Source organism: Westerdykella ornata (assembly GCF_010094085.1).
Source record: "Westerdykella ornata strain CBS 379.55 unplaced genomic scaffold EI97scaffold_10, whole genome shotgun sequence".
Lineage (NCBI taxonomy): Eukaryota > Fungi > Ascomycota > Dothideomycetes > Pleosporales > Sporormiaceae > Westerdykella > Westerdykella ornata.
In genome coordinates this window covers 457,681-473,187 of record NW_022986860.1, presented here as the reverse complement: position 1 = coordinate 473,187, position 15,507 = coordinate 457,681, and the positions used below count along the sequence as shown (strand labels likewise).

At 53.1% G+C, this 15,507-nt stretch overlaps 3 protein-coding genes across 3 annotated transcripts; 2 read left to right on the top strand and 1 right to left on the bottom strand.

Annotated features, from left to right (window-relative positions):
- Window positions 1-3,921: 3,921 nt before the first annotated feature.
- On the bottom strand, window positions 3,922-5,278 carry EI97DRAFT_442435 (uncharacterized protein; the record flags this gene model as incomplete). The annotated part of the gene is made up of 2 exons (XM_033799757.1): window positions 3,922-4,337; window positions 4,504-5,278. 2 exons carry the CDS (start codon window positions 5,276-5,278, stop codon window positions 3,922-3,924), a joined length of 1,191 nt encoding a protein of 396 aa, XP_033654036.1.
- Window positions 5,279-6,072: 794 nt separating this feature from the next.
- EI97DRAFT_41771 (DUF1752-domain-containing protein) lies at window positions 6,073-8,207 on the top strand. Its single transcript, XM_033796931.1, has 3 exons — window positions 6,073-6,337; window positions 6,401-6,453; window positions 6,512-8,207. The coding sequence occupies exons 1-3, from the start codon at window positions 6,238-6,240 to the stop codon at window positions 8,045-8,047; spliced, it is 1,689 nt and encodes a 562-aa protein (XP_033654035.1). The 5' UTR covers window positions 6,073-6,237; the 3' UTR covers window positions 8,048-8,207.
- Window positions 8,208-10,518: 2,311 nt separating this feature from the next.
- Window positions 10,519-15,014, top strand: EI97DRAFT_450312 (uncharacterized protein; the record flags this gene model as incomplete). Its single annotated transcript, XM_033800278.1, has 11 exons — window positions 10,519-10,598; window positions 11,508-13,057; window positions 13,142-13,229; window positions 13,281-13,393; window positions 13,456-13,532; window positions 13,612-13,700; window positions 13,795-13,830; window positions 13,947-14,007; window positions 14,437-14,521; window positions 14,819-14,851; window positions 14,965-15,014. 11 exons carry the CDS (start codon window positions 10,519-10,521, stop codon window positions 15,012-15,014), a joined length of 2,262 nt encoding a protein of 753 aa, XP_033654034.1.
- Between the last annotated feature and the right edge of the window lie 493 nt (window positions 15,015-15,507).

Here is a 15,507-nt window from a genome sequence, read left to right as displayed (position 1 = left end):
GCAACTTGACATTAAGCTTTGATATCACCGCTTCTGGATCAAAGGAAACCAAGCCAGCACCTCGAAAGCCTCCTTGGATATTGCTTTTAGTGATTGCAGCCTTAAAAGCAGTAATAAAGCAAGGTAGGAACTCAATCTTAGTGATATGGGTGATCCGGTTGCACATTAGATCCTCGGCCTGGTATCTATATGCCTTCTTCAAGGGCGAGAAACACCCTACATCAAGTGGCTATAGGAGGTGGGATGAGTGCGGAGGCATACAGAGAGTGATAATCTTGTTGTCTTTGCAGTACTACTGGAATTCGAGCGAGTTGTGGCTCTCATGGCCATCAAGAATAAGTAGACATGCTGCGCCAATAGTATGCTGCTTTGTATACACGTTGAAGTGCTTTAGCCACTGCAGACCAAGCTCATTTGTTGTCCAGCCATTCTCAGAGATTGCAATAACCCAATTGTGAGGTAGATCCTCCTCCTTGTACCAGGCAGAGAGGTGGTGCTTGCCCTGGAAGATGATAAAGGGTGGGATCACCCAACCCATCGTATTGATGCCTTGAATAACTGTCGTCCACTCCCGGTTGCCCTGCTGCATACTCTTTGGCCTGCCTCGATGCTCAGAGCCTGTGACAACTGCTCCTGTTGATATCATGCCCATCATAAAGCCAGACTCATCAAAGTTGTAGGTGTCATTATCTAGGATACCATGCTTGGCTTTGGTATTCTCTACAAGCCGGAACCAGTCTTGTATAACCTTAGGATCCTCACAGAGAGCTCTCTTGTAATCATACTTTCGATTGAACTTAATTGTAAGCTCTGGCTGATATTTGACAAAGGTTGTAGCCCAGTTCTGGCTGACTGGATCTCGGTGCCATGCAGCCAGCAAGGAATCAGCCATATCTTTGATAGCAGCAAGCTGGAGAGGAAATCCTCGCACGTCAAGATCAAGGATATGCCGAACAATCACCTCTTCTTCCATCTTTAGTAGCTTCATTGAGTTGGGCGTACAGTCACATCGAAAGATTGCTCCAGCGCATCGGTCTCGTAGTGTTGTTCGAGAGACATTGTAGATCTGTGCAGCGTGCCATTCAGAGATATTCGTATCTTGCTTAATAGCCTGGATCGCAAGCTGTACATGAGCTTCTTTTGAAGAAGGTAGATTATTATGTTGTTGAGGCATCATGAATATACCATAGTTGACAGTATAATTTGGTGGGATCTTGGCATAGTGGACGGCTCGCCCATGTGGACGGCTCGCCCGTGAGGTACGTTAGTACTTATGCCTTCTGTAAGGTTAACAAACAGAGAGATTATTTACAGTACTATAAACTTGTAGAGAGGAGGGGAATTAAACCCCTAGCCTATACAGATATCTTTAAAACTACTATAGGTATCCTCTGTTAGCACAAAATCTACTAATTAGAGATAGCAAATAAGAGTCTCTAGTGCATCTATTTTAATGCCTACTAGTAGCTTAATTAATTGCAGGCTCCTACAGTAGAGATAGCTCCTTAGATGCTTAAGTCTCTGTCTCACCCTCGCACTAGTGGAGGTAGCAGAGGTAGCAGAGAAGGGCATCGCTAAGGGGCAGGCATTACAGGCACTTAGAGAGAGCCCTCCTTGTTTAAGCGTCTTAATATAAATAACTAGCAGGCATTACCTTCCTTATTACTTCTTGCAAGTTAGTATTTTAATCTACAAGAAGAGCTAGTTTTAAAACCTGCATACATCTACCTAGGCCTAACCCCTTAAGCTAGCTCCTAGATTATTACATTTTAGCTTAATAGGCGCTAAAATAGCTGCCTATTAATGCCCTTATCTGCGCCCTTACCTGCTACTATACCTCTAATACCTACACCTCCACTAAGTACTCCTATAGGCCCTCCCTTACTACAATTACCTATACTAATACTGCTACAAGTAGTTTCCTAGATAGCTCCTTTTGCATTACTACTGTATAGGCATTTACTAGTAATCTAAGCTCCCTTACCGCCCTCTTAGCAACCTTATTAGCAGCTATTAAATAGGTATCTATATAGACATCTATATAGGCACCTATATAGGCACTTAAATAGACTAAATTTACAACTGTATAGGCAGCTGTATAGACTGCTACCTTAGGCACCTTCTGCACCTCTAATAGATTATCTATATAGGCAACCTCTAGTCTTCCCTCTACTAACTTAGTCCTTGCAAAGCAGTAAGTTATATAGCTCTTAGGATAGCTGTAGTTACTTTTAGCCCTTTCTTCTATCTTAGAGATACGCGTATACAGGTTATTTAATTATGTACAGTACCTATTAGTAGTTAACAATATATACAATTTTCTATCTTATCTTATCTAGTTTGCAGCTGCAACACTAAGAAACTAGCAATTTTAGGCATCTCTATATATTCGAATAGCCTTACATTTGCTCTTATATCTAGCTAGACTTTGTAGATATTTTATAACTTGCTAAGCTAACTGCAGAACTGTTTTAAATACAGCTAAATAGCTATATATTTCTAACAACCCGCTAGTAGGGTTACTAAGGGCGCTGATGTAAGCACTACTGCAGCAGGGGCTTACTGGTATGCCCTCTATTAGTTACTGGTATGCCCGTTAAACTGAGTCGGTGTGGGTGTGCTGGGGATTTCGGGAAAAGCAAGAATAGGACAGTGTCAGCAGCTGAGAGGCACGAGCCCGCCAGTACGAGCTGTGAAAAAAAAAAAGGAAAAAAAAAAAACGGTGTACGGGTGACAGCAATCTCCTTGCGGTACGGGAAGGGGTTCGTGTGTTAGACATCGAGGAAGAGGGATGCATCATTGTCGCCCCTCCCCTATTTTTACCAGATAATCAGAAGGAGTGGAGGAAACAGAAGAGACTCTCAGGCGCAGAGAGATCTTCGGCGGCTGGAGATATCCTGCAACCTCAGAGCGGTCTGAAATCCGACGACGACCGACGTGACCAGTCTGAGACCAAGCAGCGCTGGACTGCGGACAGGCAGTCGGGCTTCGCAGCTTTTCTACATCCTGGCAATCACTGGCATCTCCGCCCTCAACGCAGCCGGACGGATACACAGTCAATCTGCTTTCGCAACTTTCTGTCCCAGTGCTGCACACTGCGAGCTGATACCTCGATCGTGGACAGTGACACGGAGCTGAAGCCGTGATGCGGAGCTCCTGATTGGATTTCCACAATTCTCGCTCCGATCGAACTTGACAGGATGACACACGGTGCCGTGGAATGTCACCGATATCCGGGCAGACGTAATTTGATCGAGTATCACTTCTTGACGTGCTCTGAGCGTGCTATTGAATGACCGCAAGTGTTTCAGCAGATACGCCGACAAGAGAGAGCAGAAGGCGGTGAGCCGACAGGAGTTTGAGTACAAAGTAGTCGGCCTGATGATGAATGTAGACGCCGTGGTCGCATCACCAGTTGTAGTCGTGCATGCCGTGGGTTAGCGGGGATTGTGGGGTTGTGGGGAAGGGTCCTCAACACCTGTCCCGGACCCACGGACCGAACAACGTGAGGCGTTCGCATGCCATGCTACCAGACCTTTGATTGCTACGAGTGCAGAAAGAAAAAAAGGAAAAAAGGCAACAGGTCATGCTGGCAGCCGATGCATGTTGAGACTGAGAAGACGGCGATGACTGCAACCCGGCAGTTGGTAGCGATCGCAGGAGGATGCACACTTCGAACATGGAAGTCGTCGCAAGGCTCCCAAATTGTCGTTGGTCTTTTGCAGATTATTGTACAACGCATGAAACCGGCCATGGGGCGACGGGATGCGCATGGTTGCACATGAGACTTGTACAGCACGGCGATTCGACCTCGAGACGCAGATGACCTTCGAAGGTCGTGTTGTAAACGATTGACGTAGCACCTTGAACAATCTCTAATAGTAGTCGGCCAAGTCCAGCAGGCTGTGCTCACGGCTGTGCTCAGCGATTCGACGGAGACTCCGGATGCAGCTCAAGAGCTGGAATCACCTTGGAAGGTCCGCCTTGTCGCTCGCCATTTGTGAACTCGGTCCGTCCGAAAGCGTGATCGGCGTGCAGGACGATGGCCTCGTGAGGAGGGTTTGATACTCGGCCCCTACACAGGAGGCGACGACGTGGAGAGAAGTCCATGGCCACTGCCGGATCATGTGTTTTGGATGTAAGAAGAGGGTGGCGAAAAAGGGTCCTTCCTAAAGGGGGGATGTCACCAGTACACGGGTACAGCGGACGGAAGAAATCGAGTGCCATGTGACGGCCGACACGGGTGCGGAGCGTTTCGCACAGACGAGGGCGAGACGACGTTTCATATGGAATGAGGCTCTCTCTGGCCGCCCGTGGCGAAGGGACAGTTGGGGACACTTTAAAGAATCGTAGTGAGTATCAGAGGCAATCTATGGCGAGTATGGACTTGAGGTGATGATCCGCAGAGTTGCAGAGGTTGGAAATGGATGTTGGGCGTGATGCAGCCGGTGGTAGAGATGGGTTTGTCCCGACTCCCGGCCGGCAGCGACGATTACTGCCGACGAGGCGAGCGATGCTGGGTCCCCCATCGGGCTAGAGGAGAGGAAGAGAGAGAGGCAGGGGTTGAGGCCAGTTGAGGGTTGGGGTTGGTGGTGAAGACTCGAGTGAAGGGGGAAAAAGGAAACGTTAACGAGGAGACGGCGCGGGATTCCGCAGAAGCAGCGGTGGAAAAGGCCCAGACCTCAGCGTGTGCGCCCTGGAGGTCACATGGCGAGGGGTACGGCTGAGTCATGCGTATTCTTCCTGAAGGCGGCGGTAATTTATCCGCGGGCGACCGCCGACGGATGCCCAGGTGCAGGTGGGCCACGCTGAGCAGGTGACTGGTGACATTCCATGGATGCATGGATGTGCTGGCAGACCACGGGACGAACAGGAACGAACAGCGCAGAAGCCAGAGATTCAGCGGTGGCCGGACACGGACGGGGAAAGAAAGGGAGCGCGTGAAGAGACAACAAGTGCAGGCAAGACAGCGACGACATTTCTTATTGGGGCGGGCGGTGACTTGTGACGGGGTGCATCGTCCAGCGCTTGCCCCAGAGTTTGTCAAAGGCGATTTGAGCGGTGGTTCAGTGTTGGGATGGACAGGAAGCGCCTTGTTCCCCACGCCGAGACTGGAGACTGGAGAGTGGGCGTTTGGAGTAAGGCGTTGCGGTGTGTGCGGCGACAGGTCTGCGGTTGGGGGCGCCTTTTGATGAATTGCACCACGCGGACTTCTACTGAGGACTTGTTGTTGTTTTTTGTTGCTGCTGTTGCAAACAGGTGAGAGCTGGCGACGCATGGGGGTATTGTATCAACTATCTCTCCATCACAGTATTATTAGCCTTTTTGGCGGTGATAAGCGCACTGTCCCGATGTTGGGCTTCGGGAGGGAATTGTATAAAGGCAGTCATATGTGCAAATGGTCGACCAGGAGGCGAGCACGGCCAGGAGTGCTACGGCACTGGCAAAAGGGACTTGTCGAGGAGAGGCCGTGCTGTGGTGGAGATGGGCGCACGCACGCGGCCGTGGACGTGGACAAAGCGTGGACGGAGGGTGGGCAAGCATGACAACGACCACAACCAGGGGGTGAAGGGTGGAGTGAAGGAGTGAAGGGCCAGGGGAGCCAGGGGAGCCCCCCATCCATCTGGGAGGCGTTTTTGGGGCTTGCCGGGGGTCTGGCAAAGCGCTGTCTGTTACCGAGGCGCCGGCACTCGCAAGTCTCTGTGTGCGGTGAGAGAAGTGCCTGGATCTGCTGCTGCATGGGCTTGAGGGTTACGGCTTGGACGGCTGCTTTCTGCTTCTGGCCTGTGTTCTGACTTGTGTTGTTCTGTTCTGAAATATAAGTGCCCGGGGCCCACCCCCCGTCGCCCGCCCACCACCACCGGCTTTTGCTGCACCCTCTCCCACCACCCAACCCATCCAGTACATATCCAGCTACGCTACGCAGTCCCTCACTCGAACATCCATATACACACACCGCGCCCGCACAAATCCTGTACCATCTTCCAATTCTCCCTCAGTCCCAGTCCCATGTGCCCCGTCGCCGCTCGCCCGTACTGTTGACACTCCTCGATCGCGGCTCAACCGAGAGCCCTGCGCGCACCTGCCGATCCCGATCCGCCCATTGACGCAATAGCCCTCACATCGACCACCTCAACAACAACCCTCATCTCTCCTTCCTCCGAGCCTCCGCCGTCCTTCCTCCCCTTTCTCCTCCGCCCCTCCGTCACGGCTCTGCCACCATCTCAATTCTCCGTCATGCCTCTCCACGCCGAGAGGCCCATTGTGCGCGTCGAGCCTGGCTCGATGCACACCATCGAAACCCGCAATCCCGAGAATCTCTTTGGCCTGTGGTCCGGTACGTCCACCCTGCCACGCAAGCTTCCATGTGAATGCGACGACTGACGCACCCCGCCCACAGTCTTCTCAAAATGCTCCCCCGCCATGGAGGATGGGAAGAGATATGAGAATCTCGTACGCTGCCCTCCCCGCGCCCTCTGTGCGCCTCTTAAACTCCTGCTGACGGCCTCAGGCCTGGCGATTGTGGTCCCGCGAGACCTTCTGCTGCGCCCACGATCACACCTTCCCCCCTAGGTGGTCCTTCGACCGTCGCGTTACTGGAGATGCCGCTGAACCCCCAGAGCTCTCCTCCAGCGTAGCCTCCGACGACTCCATCTCAGACAGCGCCATCACGGCCACCACCCGCTCCAACTCCTCCATCTCCCGCCCCAAACTCGGTCGACAAGACTCGACTGCGAGCCAAGCGCGTGGTAAGCATACTACGCCCATCGACCTCGAAAAGGTCGTGAGCTCCATACAAGAGAGGAAGGCCATCGAGCCCCTTTCCCCGCTTCCCGAGCTGCTGGCAAGGCCGGTCCTGCTCCCTACCACGAAACCCTCCGAAAACACAACCCCCCGACCATCCTCTCCTCCGCGCGTGCGCTACGTTCCCCAGTCTTCGTCGACAGTCGCTACTGCAGTAGATAGCAACTCCACCAGCCCCCCTGTTGGCTCTGATACGAGCGCCTGCACCGAGGTCAGCACCCACAGCGTCGTGCACGGCTTCAGCCCTACACACATCTCCACCTCGATACGCTCCAGCACGAATCTGAACCCGAACCCTATCCTCAAGAACAGCGTGGTGCCGAGATCAGAGTTTCCCAAGGTCGATCTCGCCAAGAAGAAGAAGACGGTCTTCACGCTCGGTGGCTCCTCCGACGAAGATACCCTCAGTTCCTTTGAACACTCGTACATGGCCAAGCACACTTCACTGTCCGACAACATGCAGAGGTCAGGCCCCATGAGCAAAGTGACCTCCTTCAAGGAGGATGTCACTACCCGCACCTTCCAGGAAGCGTCCGAGGAAAGCGAGGAAGCCATCGAGACGGAGAGCGAGGAAGACTCGGACGATAACGCCATCGAGGATGACGATTCAGACGACGAGGACTGGGAGGACGACGACAACAGCGGGCCCAGCAGCCTCAACGAGAGGGAAATGTTCAAGCGAGTGGATTCCAAGCCGAACCTGACCTCGCGACGATCCCTCCTCACCACCCTCATGCACGAACGCGACCGTGCGAGCGCGCTGCAGAACGCCGCATCCCGCTCAACCCCAGCGATTCGTCGATCACGAGCCTCGAGTCCAAACGGCCCTTCGACCGGCGTCTCTCCCCCAGAAGATGGCGGCCTGATGATGCGGACCCAGGTTCCCCGCTCCAAGCCCATCATCATGACCACGTCGAACGTGCATCCCCCGGCACTGTCGCCGCGCACCACCCGCCGCAACATGCTGCAGACCGAGCTCACCCAGTCACTCCGCCAGAATCTCCTCTGGGAGAGGCAGCAGAAAAACTCGACAAAGAATGCAGTCAACAAGCGCGCTCAGAGCGCAGTCAATCTCCCTGCCCTGCGCCGCGCCATGACTACAAGTGACATCCAAAACATGAATGGCCGCGACGCGCTACCTCCCGCGCTCCGGTCGTCGACCATTCGGGAAGCGGCCAAGAACAGCTCCTTCAACGATTATTTCGACCAGGGCCTCGGAGAGTACCACCACAAGGGATGGTAGTATACTCGGTGGCGATTCCACCTTTTTCCGTTTACATTGCATTATTTGACTTTTTAGCGGCATTGCCATGCTGAAGCATGGCACAGAGGCGTTTTTTTGGTTTTTTTTATTTCTACTGCGATTGATCCAGCTATCCCTATCGAAGCGGACGCCGCAGCATCAGGTCGATACCCTCGAAGCTCTGATACCAACGAGGCCACGACTTTCTTACTTCTTTTCACACAAACGACATCGGACCTACATGGGCGGCCCTCGGACATGGACTGCTTGTTAGAAGGGAAAAAGCGAGTGGCTCACGCCTGGCTGGTGGGGAGGTTTTATGTCCTTTTGGCCTGCGCGCAACGCACGGCCTCCGCAGCCTAATGAGTCTGTACTTTTACCAACCGGCATTGTTCTGTTTTATTGTACTTGTAGTAGGGGAGGGTGTCGTCTACTACTAGCTGTTATACCCCCTGGGAGGACGCTGGAGGCAGGCAGCTTCTTACGCAGCATTGCCAGCATTACCTACATACATTACCTACGGTAGCTCTACATGACCTACATAGGACTTGTTCATGGCAGAAAGGGTAATTATTATCGTGTTGGGATATAGCGGAATACACAAAAGGATCTTGATTGATTGACGGAATCTGGCTGTGCTCTCTCTGCTGCTTGCGAATCGGCTCCCTTGGCTGTTCCTCACCGCTTCTTCCGATCCGGCTCGCTTCTGCATGAATGTCATGACCAGATAATGACTAATGGCGGGGAACCTCTCAACAAAGATGCACCATTCTCACAACGATCGGGATACGAGAAATGTCCGGAGGTTCCGACTGTTTCCGTCGGATACACTACTTCTAGTACTCTTCCACTAACCCGGCACGTCCTTTTTCTTTGTTCCTACCTAGCTAGGCGTCGAGAGAAAAGTGGAATGTGGAGTATTGTGGAATCTGGTTGTTTTTGACTTCTTTTCAAAGGGTGAGGAGGGGTGAAGGGGTGAGGGGTTGGGTTGCTGGATGCTGGATGGATGGTTGGGCTAGATCACGCATGCCTGTCTGTCTGTACGGAGTATGTATGTAGAATGCATGTACCCTCGGTATGCAGGATTGGTGGTGGTGGGAGAATTGGGGATCCAATCGCGGATGTGGGAGGGGATTGCCGGTTGGGAGGCAGGGCACCAGAGCAGGGCAGGGATGGCGTTCTGGACGGGGAAGTGGGAGGAGGTATCTCTGGTATGTATGGGTGTTGACCGGTGAGGAGAAGGCAAGTCAAAAATTGGGTTTTGGCAATTGTCGATGCGGAAAGCTGCCCTTGAGTGTATTTCCCAGCCAGCAGGGGTGCTTGGGGACTTTGCCTTTGTTGTTGTTGTTGTTGTTGTTGTTGTTGTTGTTGTTGTTGTTGTTGGAAATCATATCATGTTACGAGAAGTTACTACGGTAGATAACAAAGAAGGGGCATCCTGGGTCGTTGGCGTTTCTGGTTATTATTTATTGAGCAGGTTGGGCAGTTCTTCCCTTCCCCTCTTCTCATAGACTAGCCTCTTCTTTGAACAACGTGGGAATTGGATGAGGCGTCGAATACTACTTGTAGGGAGAAACTATTGAAAGGGCCGGGCCGGGGGTTCCTGGAGCACAACGACCGTTTGTTCCTTGTTCTTGTTTCTTGGAACTAGTAGTCTATTTGACAGCAACTGGAACATGAAAATTCTGACAAGTCATGCCCGCCACTGGAGTTTGTCCTTTGGAGGGAAATGGTGGGGTGCGGGGACAAAGAAACTGCGAGTGATGGTGGAATTGGCAGTGGTTAATTCTGAGGACATTTCGAAGACGAAAAATGAATTGAGTTCATGAATGGTTGGGTGTGGCGTTGGGGCATCGGCATGGTCGATCTGATCTACCAGGACGACTGTGGAGTATTGCCGATGCAGTGCGGATTTCCATCATGTTATCATCGATTGCTGGACTCGAGAAAATCGGTCTTACGAGTCGCGAGAGTTTGCAGATTGGAGTATGTACTGCGGTGATGCCTGCCCCTTGTTGGGGGACAGGATATGGTAGACCTGGAGGCAAGAACAAGGAACACAGAGAGAGAGAGGTTGGCTGCGACTACTGAGTATGGAATATGGCATCACGTCATTGCGAAGTCATTTCACTCAGCATGAGTCGAGTCGAGTCGAGACGAGGTGGAAGATACCTGGACCTGGAACTCGACACATCATCGCTTGCCATCGGTATAAGCCATCGGTGCGTACACGGTAGAATTCAGCATCACAACAAACCCGTCAATTGTCGTCATTTTCGTCCTCCCCACCTGACCTTCTCGACGTCCTCCAGCCCACTCCTACTAGGAATTACCCCGGATTTGCGCGCACAGCTCAGGCAGCGCTCATTGAGCTCCCACGAGTCCCTGTGCCACGCTTTTGAACGCCCCCCGTCATTCATCGTGCTCGCAAAAACGGAGATCCATCACCTGCTCCAACCATCCATGCCATAATGTCCACCCGCGAGCCTCCACCACCACCAGGCACCAGCAGCAACGGAAGCCGTGCTGCAGCCACCGACAACACCGGTATGTCCGTTCTCATCAATTGGCCTCCCGTCGCGCGCCGCAAGCAACTCCCGGGACTGCTGTGCTGTGCTGCGCCTGGGGCCGCAGTTCTGCTGTTCAGATGACCGCGACGCAAGGGCGCTAACACAGCTGCCAGCGCATCGCCCGTCTCCTCCTCAGCCTCATGGCCAGGGGGACCAACGGAAGACATGTCGCTTCTTTGGCTCCAAGAATGGTAATTCGCTGGCTTTTTCCCTTTTTCCCTTTCTTCCTTTTTCTTCTTCTGGTCTTATTTTGGGGGGTGGTCACACTTCATGCCTCGTTCGCTTGCTCTATCACAACATGCGTCGATGGGATGGCTTTCCCCTTCCCCCTTCCCTTTTCCTTCCCGTCACGCACCGCCCCGTCGCCCGCTGCCGTCGCCGTCTCCCGACGTTGCTAGCCTATGGAGCTGTAGATACTTCCATTTGTCAACTTCCGTGGGGGTTGTTGTACTGTATCGGTGGTGCTGTTCTAGCCGCAAGCCATCTGCCTGCATCCATCCATCCATTCACACATCACAAGTCACACGTGTCACATGCTCGTCCTCTCTTGCACTCCCAGTCGTTTCCTCGTCTACCAATCGCATTCCCTTTTGATTTTGATTGTTCAGATAGAGTAGCTACTGATTTGTCTTTTTGTTCGCCATCTCTCTAGGTTGTAGAGCTGGCGCTGCATGTCCCTTTCGACATGACCTTTTGCCTTCTCAGAGCAAACCTGCCGCCAAGCAGCGGTCTCCTGGAGGTGGATCTGAGGGTGAAAGAGGGTATGCTGTGGCCTCATCGAATGTAGCGCAGGCTTCTGCATCGAGTAGTAGTAGTAGTACGGCAGAACTCCCCAGGACTTCCACTCCATCTGCTACCAATCATAATACCACAACAACAACTACAACTAGTAACACCACGCCTACTCCCCGCATCACCCCCCGCCCAACCCCCCACTCCCAACTCACCAACCCACGAACCTACCAACTCTCCCAACTCCGCCGTCGCTACCACCCCGTCGTCGTCCACGAGCACGAAGACAATGGCTCCACCGTCCTCGACTTCCCCCTCCGTCCCTCGGACCCGGACTTCCCCTTTGAAATGGACGCCCTGCTGTGCAGCCTCGTCGTTGCCCGGGATTTCCCCCCAGCGAGACCGACGCTGAGGGTAAGGAACCCGGAGATGGAGAGGGGGTATCAGGTCAATGTTGAGAGGGGGTGGGACAGGATTGTCGAGGAGGGGATGGAGAAGGGGAAGGGGGGAACGTTGTTGGCGTGGTTGAATCGGTTGGATAGGGAGTTGGAGGGGTTGTTGGCGAGGGAGAGGGCGGAGACGGGGGTGCAAAAGGAGGCGGAGAGGGAGAAGGAGAAGGAGAGGGTTACGCTCAAGGTGGTCAGGCATGGGAATCGGCCGTCTGATCAGACTGTGGATGCTCAACCACCTTCACCTCATATGGCACGGCCTACTGCTGCTGCTGCTTCATCTCCAAAACCATCTCCAAAACCATCTCCAACTCCACCTCCAGCAGCCTCCCCCGACGCAGCCGCCCTCTCCCAAGCGCGCCACACGCGCGACGCCCAAGTCCAACAACTACAAGCCCGCATGGGCCGCCTCCCCCAATTCTCAAAATCCCCAGACGGACTCAGCTTCACCATCCCAATCCAAGTACACAGGAAACAGGCGCTGCCGCTCGAGCTGCAGGCCATCAAGCAGGTGAGGCTCTTCGTGCCGGAGACGTACAACATCGAGCCTTGCAGAGTGCAGCTGGTAGGCGTTAGTGGGGAGGCGAAGGAGGCGGTGGAGAGGGGGTTTGAGGAGCGGGCAAGGCGGGAGACGGGGTTGTCGCTGGTGAATCAGGTGAATTATTTGGCGCAGAATATGCATGTTTTGGCGAGGGGGAAGGGGGAGGAGGAGGGGGGGAGGAGGGGGGAGGGAAGTACTGCTGCTGCTGCTGCTGCGGCTCCTGAGGAACTTGCTCGTCCCGAAAAGGAGTCTAAGAAATCTACCTCCGCAGAAGCTCCTCCATTGACTGCTCCTGAAGGCACGGTGTTCGAAGATCGTCCGCATGTCATCGTCATCCCCAGGCCTCCGGAATGGGATACAAAGAACGAAGGCGAGGAAGCCCAAGAGACAGACTCTTCGTCCTCGGAAAGCGGGCACGAGTCCGAGTCCGAAGACGCCGGCGATGAGGAGCAGGGCACAGCAGAACCGAGCACAGCAGCAGCAGCAGCACACACCCAAACCCCCGAACGAGGCGTCCTCGTCTCTTTTCCGCATCTCGAACTGCACGGCATCGAGCTCCTGGAGATCGTCACCATGAATATTACGGTAAAGTGCGAGCGGTGCAAGGATACGAGGGATATTACGAATTTGCTGAGTACGTCGAGGGGTGCTACTGGAGGAGGAGGAGGGGGGTTGAGGAGGGAGGCGTGTGCGAAGTGTGCGGCTAGTTTTGGTGTTGGTGAGATTCATCCTTTTTTTCTTTCCCTTGGAGGGGAAGGTTGGGAAGTTGAGACGTTAGGACTGAGCTGACTGGATGGAAAAGGTTGGAGGGCAGAGTTCATGCATGCGAATTCTGCACGCGCTGGGTACTTGGATCTGGAGGGCTGTGTGGTTCTGGATCTGCTGCCTAGGTATGGCAAACTGCCGTCGTCTTTTGGCTTGGTTTTGCTGACCTGTGGTAGCAATTTCATACCTACCTGTGCCGAGTGCTCGACGGCGTATCCGAGACCGGGAGTTGTGTCCGTACGGGGCGAGACGTCGATGGCGTTTTGCAGGGAGTGCCATCGGAAGATGAGTATGCTGTTTTCAAGGTTCTTCCATGAGACGAGTTGCATAGATAGCTGACTCCTGCTTCAGCGTTCCGGCTACCGGAGATCAAGTTCCTGAGGACCAGCACGAGTGCGGCTGTCAAGGCTGGTCCTGTGCGGAAGAAGGTACCGTCACCAGTCTCTCCCCTACAATACCTGAGCCTCCGAGGAGAAACCTACTAACATATGCCCACAACGACGGTAGAAAGCGGAAAATCTAGGCATCGTAGCGGGTCGCGAATTACCGAATCGCGGACGCTGTACGCACTACAAGAAGAGTTACCGCTGGTTTAGGTATGTGTATCTGCTGTACGGTGTACTGGGTGAAGCGTGTCCTTGTATTTGCGGTGTTCCCTGGAGTGGAATGTATATGGCTTACGATGATTAGGTTTTCTTGCTGTAATAAGGTGTTTGCTTGTGATAGGTATGTTGTCCGCTTTCGCGATACATCTTCCTCTCTGGCAAGGAGAAACGCCGGAAACGAGGGGACCCCAACAACAAACTCCTTCGCGGTTCCTCACTGATGATGGGAACCCCTAGATGCCATGACCAGGTCGCCGATCATGTCGTTGAGCATGCTAATAGGATGATTTGGTACGTTGTCACTTTCCCTATCTTTGAGGACATTGACACCCCGTGCATTCCATTGGCTTGTTTGGCGGGACATCCGCCCGCTTCTATATAGTAACTTCAGATCCTTTCTGGTGGGAAGTGAACGTTGGCTTGGCAACTGTCTCTTTGTCTTTCTTTCCTTGATGTGTTTGTTGGAAGGAAAACTGTTTGGCTGATCCATGGCTAATTCCGTCACAGTGGCTTCTGTAAGTCCCTAGCCCAAACCCGCTTATTCTCATCCTTTCTTCCCACATGGCAATTCCACGTCGCCTTTTGTCTCACTTTATTTCGGACCTACCTCTTGTACCCCTTTGTATTCGCAATCTCTACCTACCCCCGGCAACACGCCGTTCAAAAGGTCAAGAATCCATTGATCCCTGCAACAACTCACGAATTCTCGCACCCAGGCTCGCGCGAGCAAAACTTCCGCCCAAAGGACTGCGGCATCTGCCATGCGTGGCTGACGGTGAGGCCCGGCAAGGGGTTCTGGGAGGGTGGACAGGGTGAGTTCGTTTCTTTCTTTCTCGTTTTTCCTTCCATTGCAGTAGTGTCTGCCGGACTCACGCCGTCGAATCTGCGCCGTTGGGAAGATCTGCTGGCGCGGGCTCTGGTCGGCAGGTGCTCACGGGTATGCCGAGGATGACGTGTGTGCCTGAGACCATGCGGTGCGGACGTCACATGTGCGAATCTGCCATCACGGCACTTTTGCGGCGATTCTTTCACGCGGGCGCCGCGTGCCCTGTTTAGATTGAGAGAAGGCGGACTTGGCTGACGATGGTTGGGCTGACTTTTGTATGCAGGTACGCGAGATCGAGTCAAGATGTCGAGGAAAGGTACGTAGGCATTTGTTCATTATTATTAATCCACATTACTTTATAGACGACTATAGTACTGTATAGTTGGTGGGTAGATTAGAAAAGGCTAAGCTAATGGCGTCTATATGTAGATCCGAGAAAGTACAAGAGGGTCGGGGGGTCGAAGGTGGGGAGTTCGTAGATCAGAGGGATGAAAGAAGGGGTCGATGGTGGGTTAGGGAGGAGGTGTGTTTGTGGTGTAGTTGATCGATTGTGGGGTTTGAGGGACTTTACATACTGTGTAGAGTGAGCGATGGGCGTGGTGTATACTGTGGTATCAGGGGTAAGTATTCAACATTCGCCACTGCGTGACGTGTGCGGCGTAGAAGCCTAGGCAAAGCTGGGCGGTCAGATTTCCTAACGTTTTGTATGGGAAAAAAACCAAGTGTATTTTAGTACTTTGTATGACCACCATCTGCTGCAATAACTGCAGCCATCCGAGCAGGCATAGATTGTATGAGATCTTCCAACCTCTCTGGCGTAACTACAGTCTCCCAAGCTTCCTGTACTATGGCCCTTAACTCATTGTAGTCCAGGTTAGCATTAGGGCCTGTCTTCTCCTCTATATAATCTTTCATCCAACACCAGACAGTCTCGATTGGATTTAGATCAGGTGAATAGGCTGGCCATCTTAT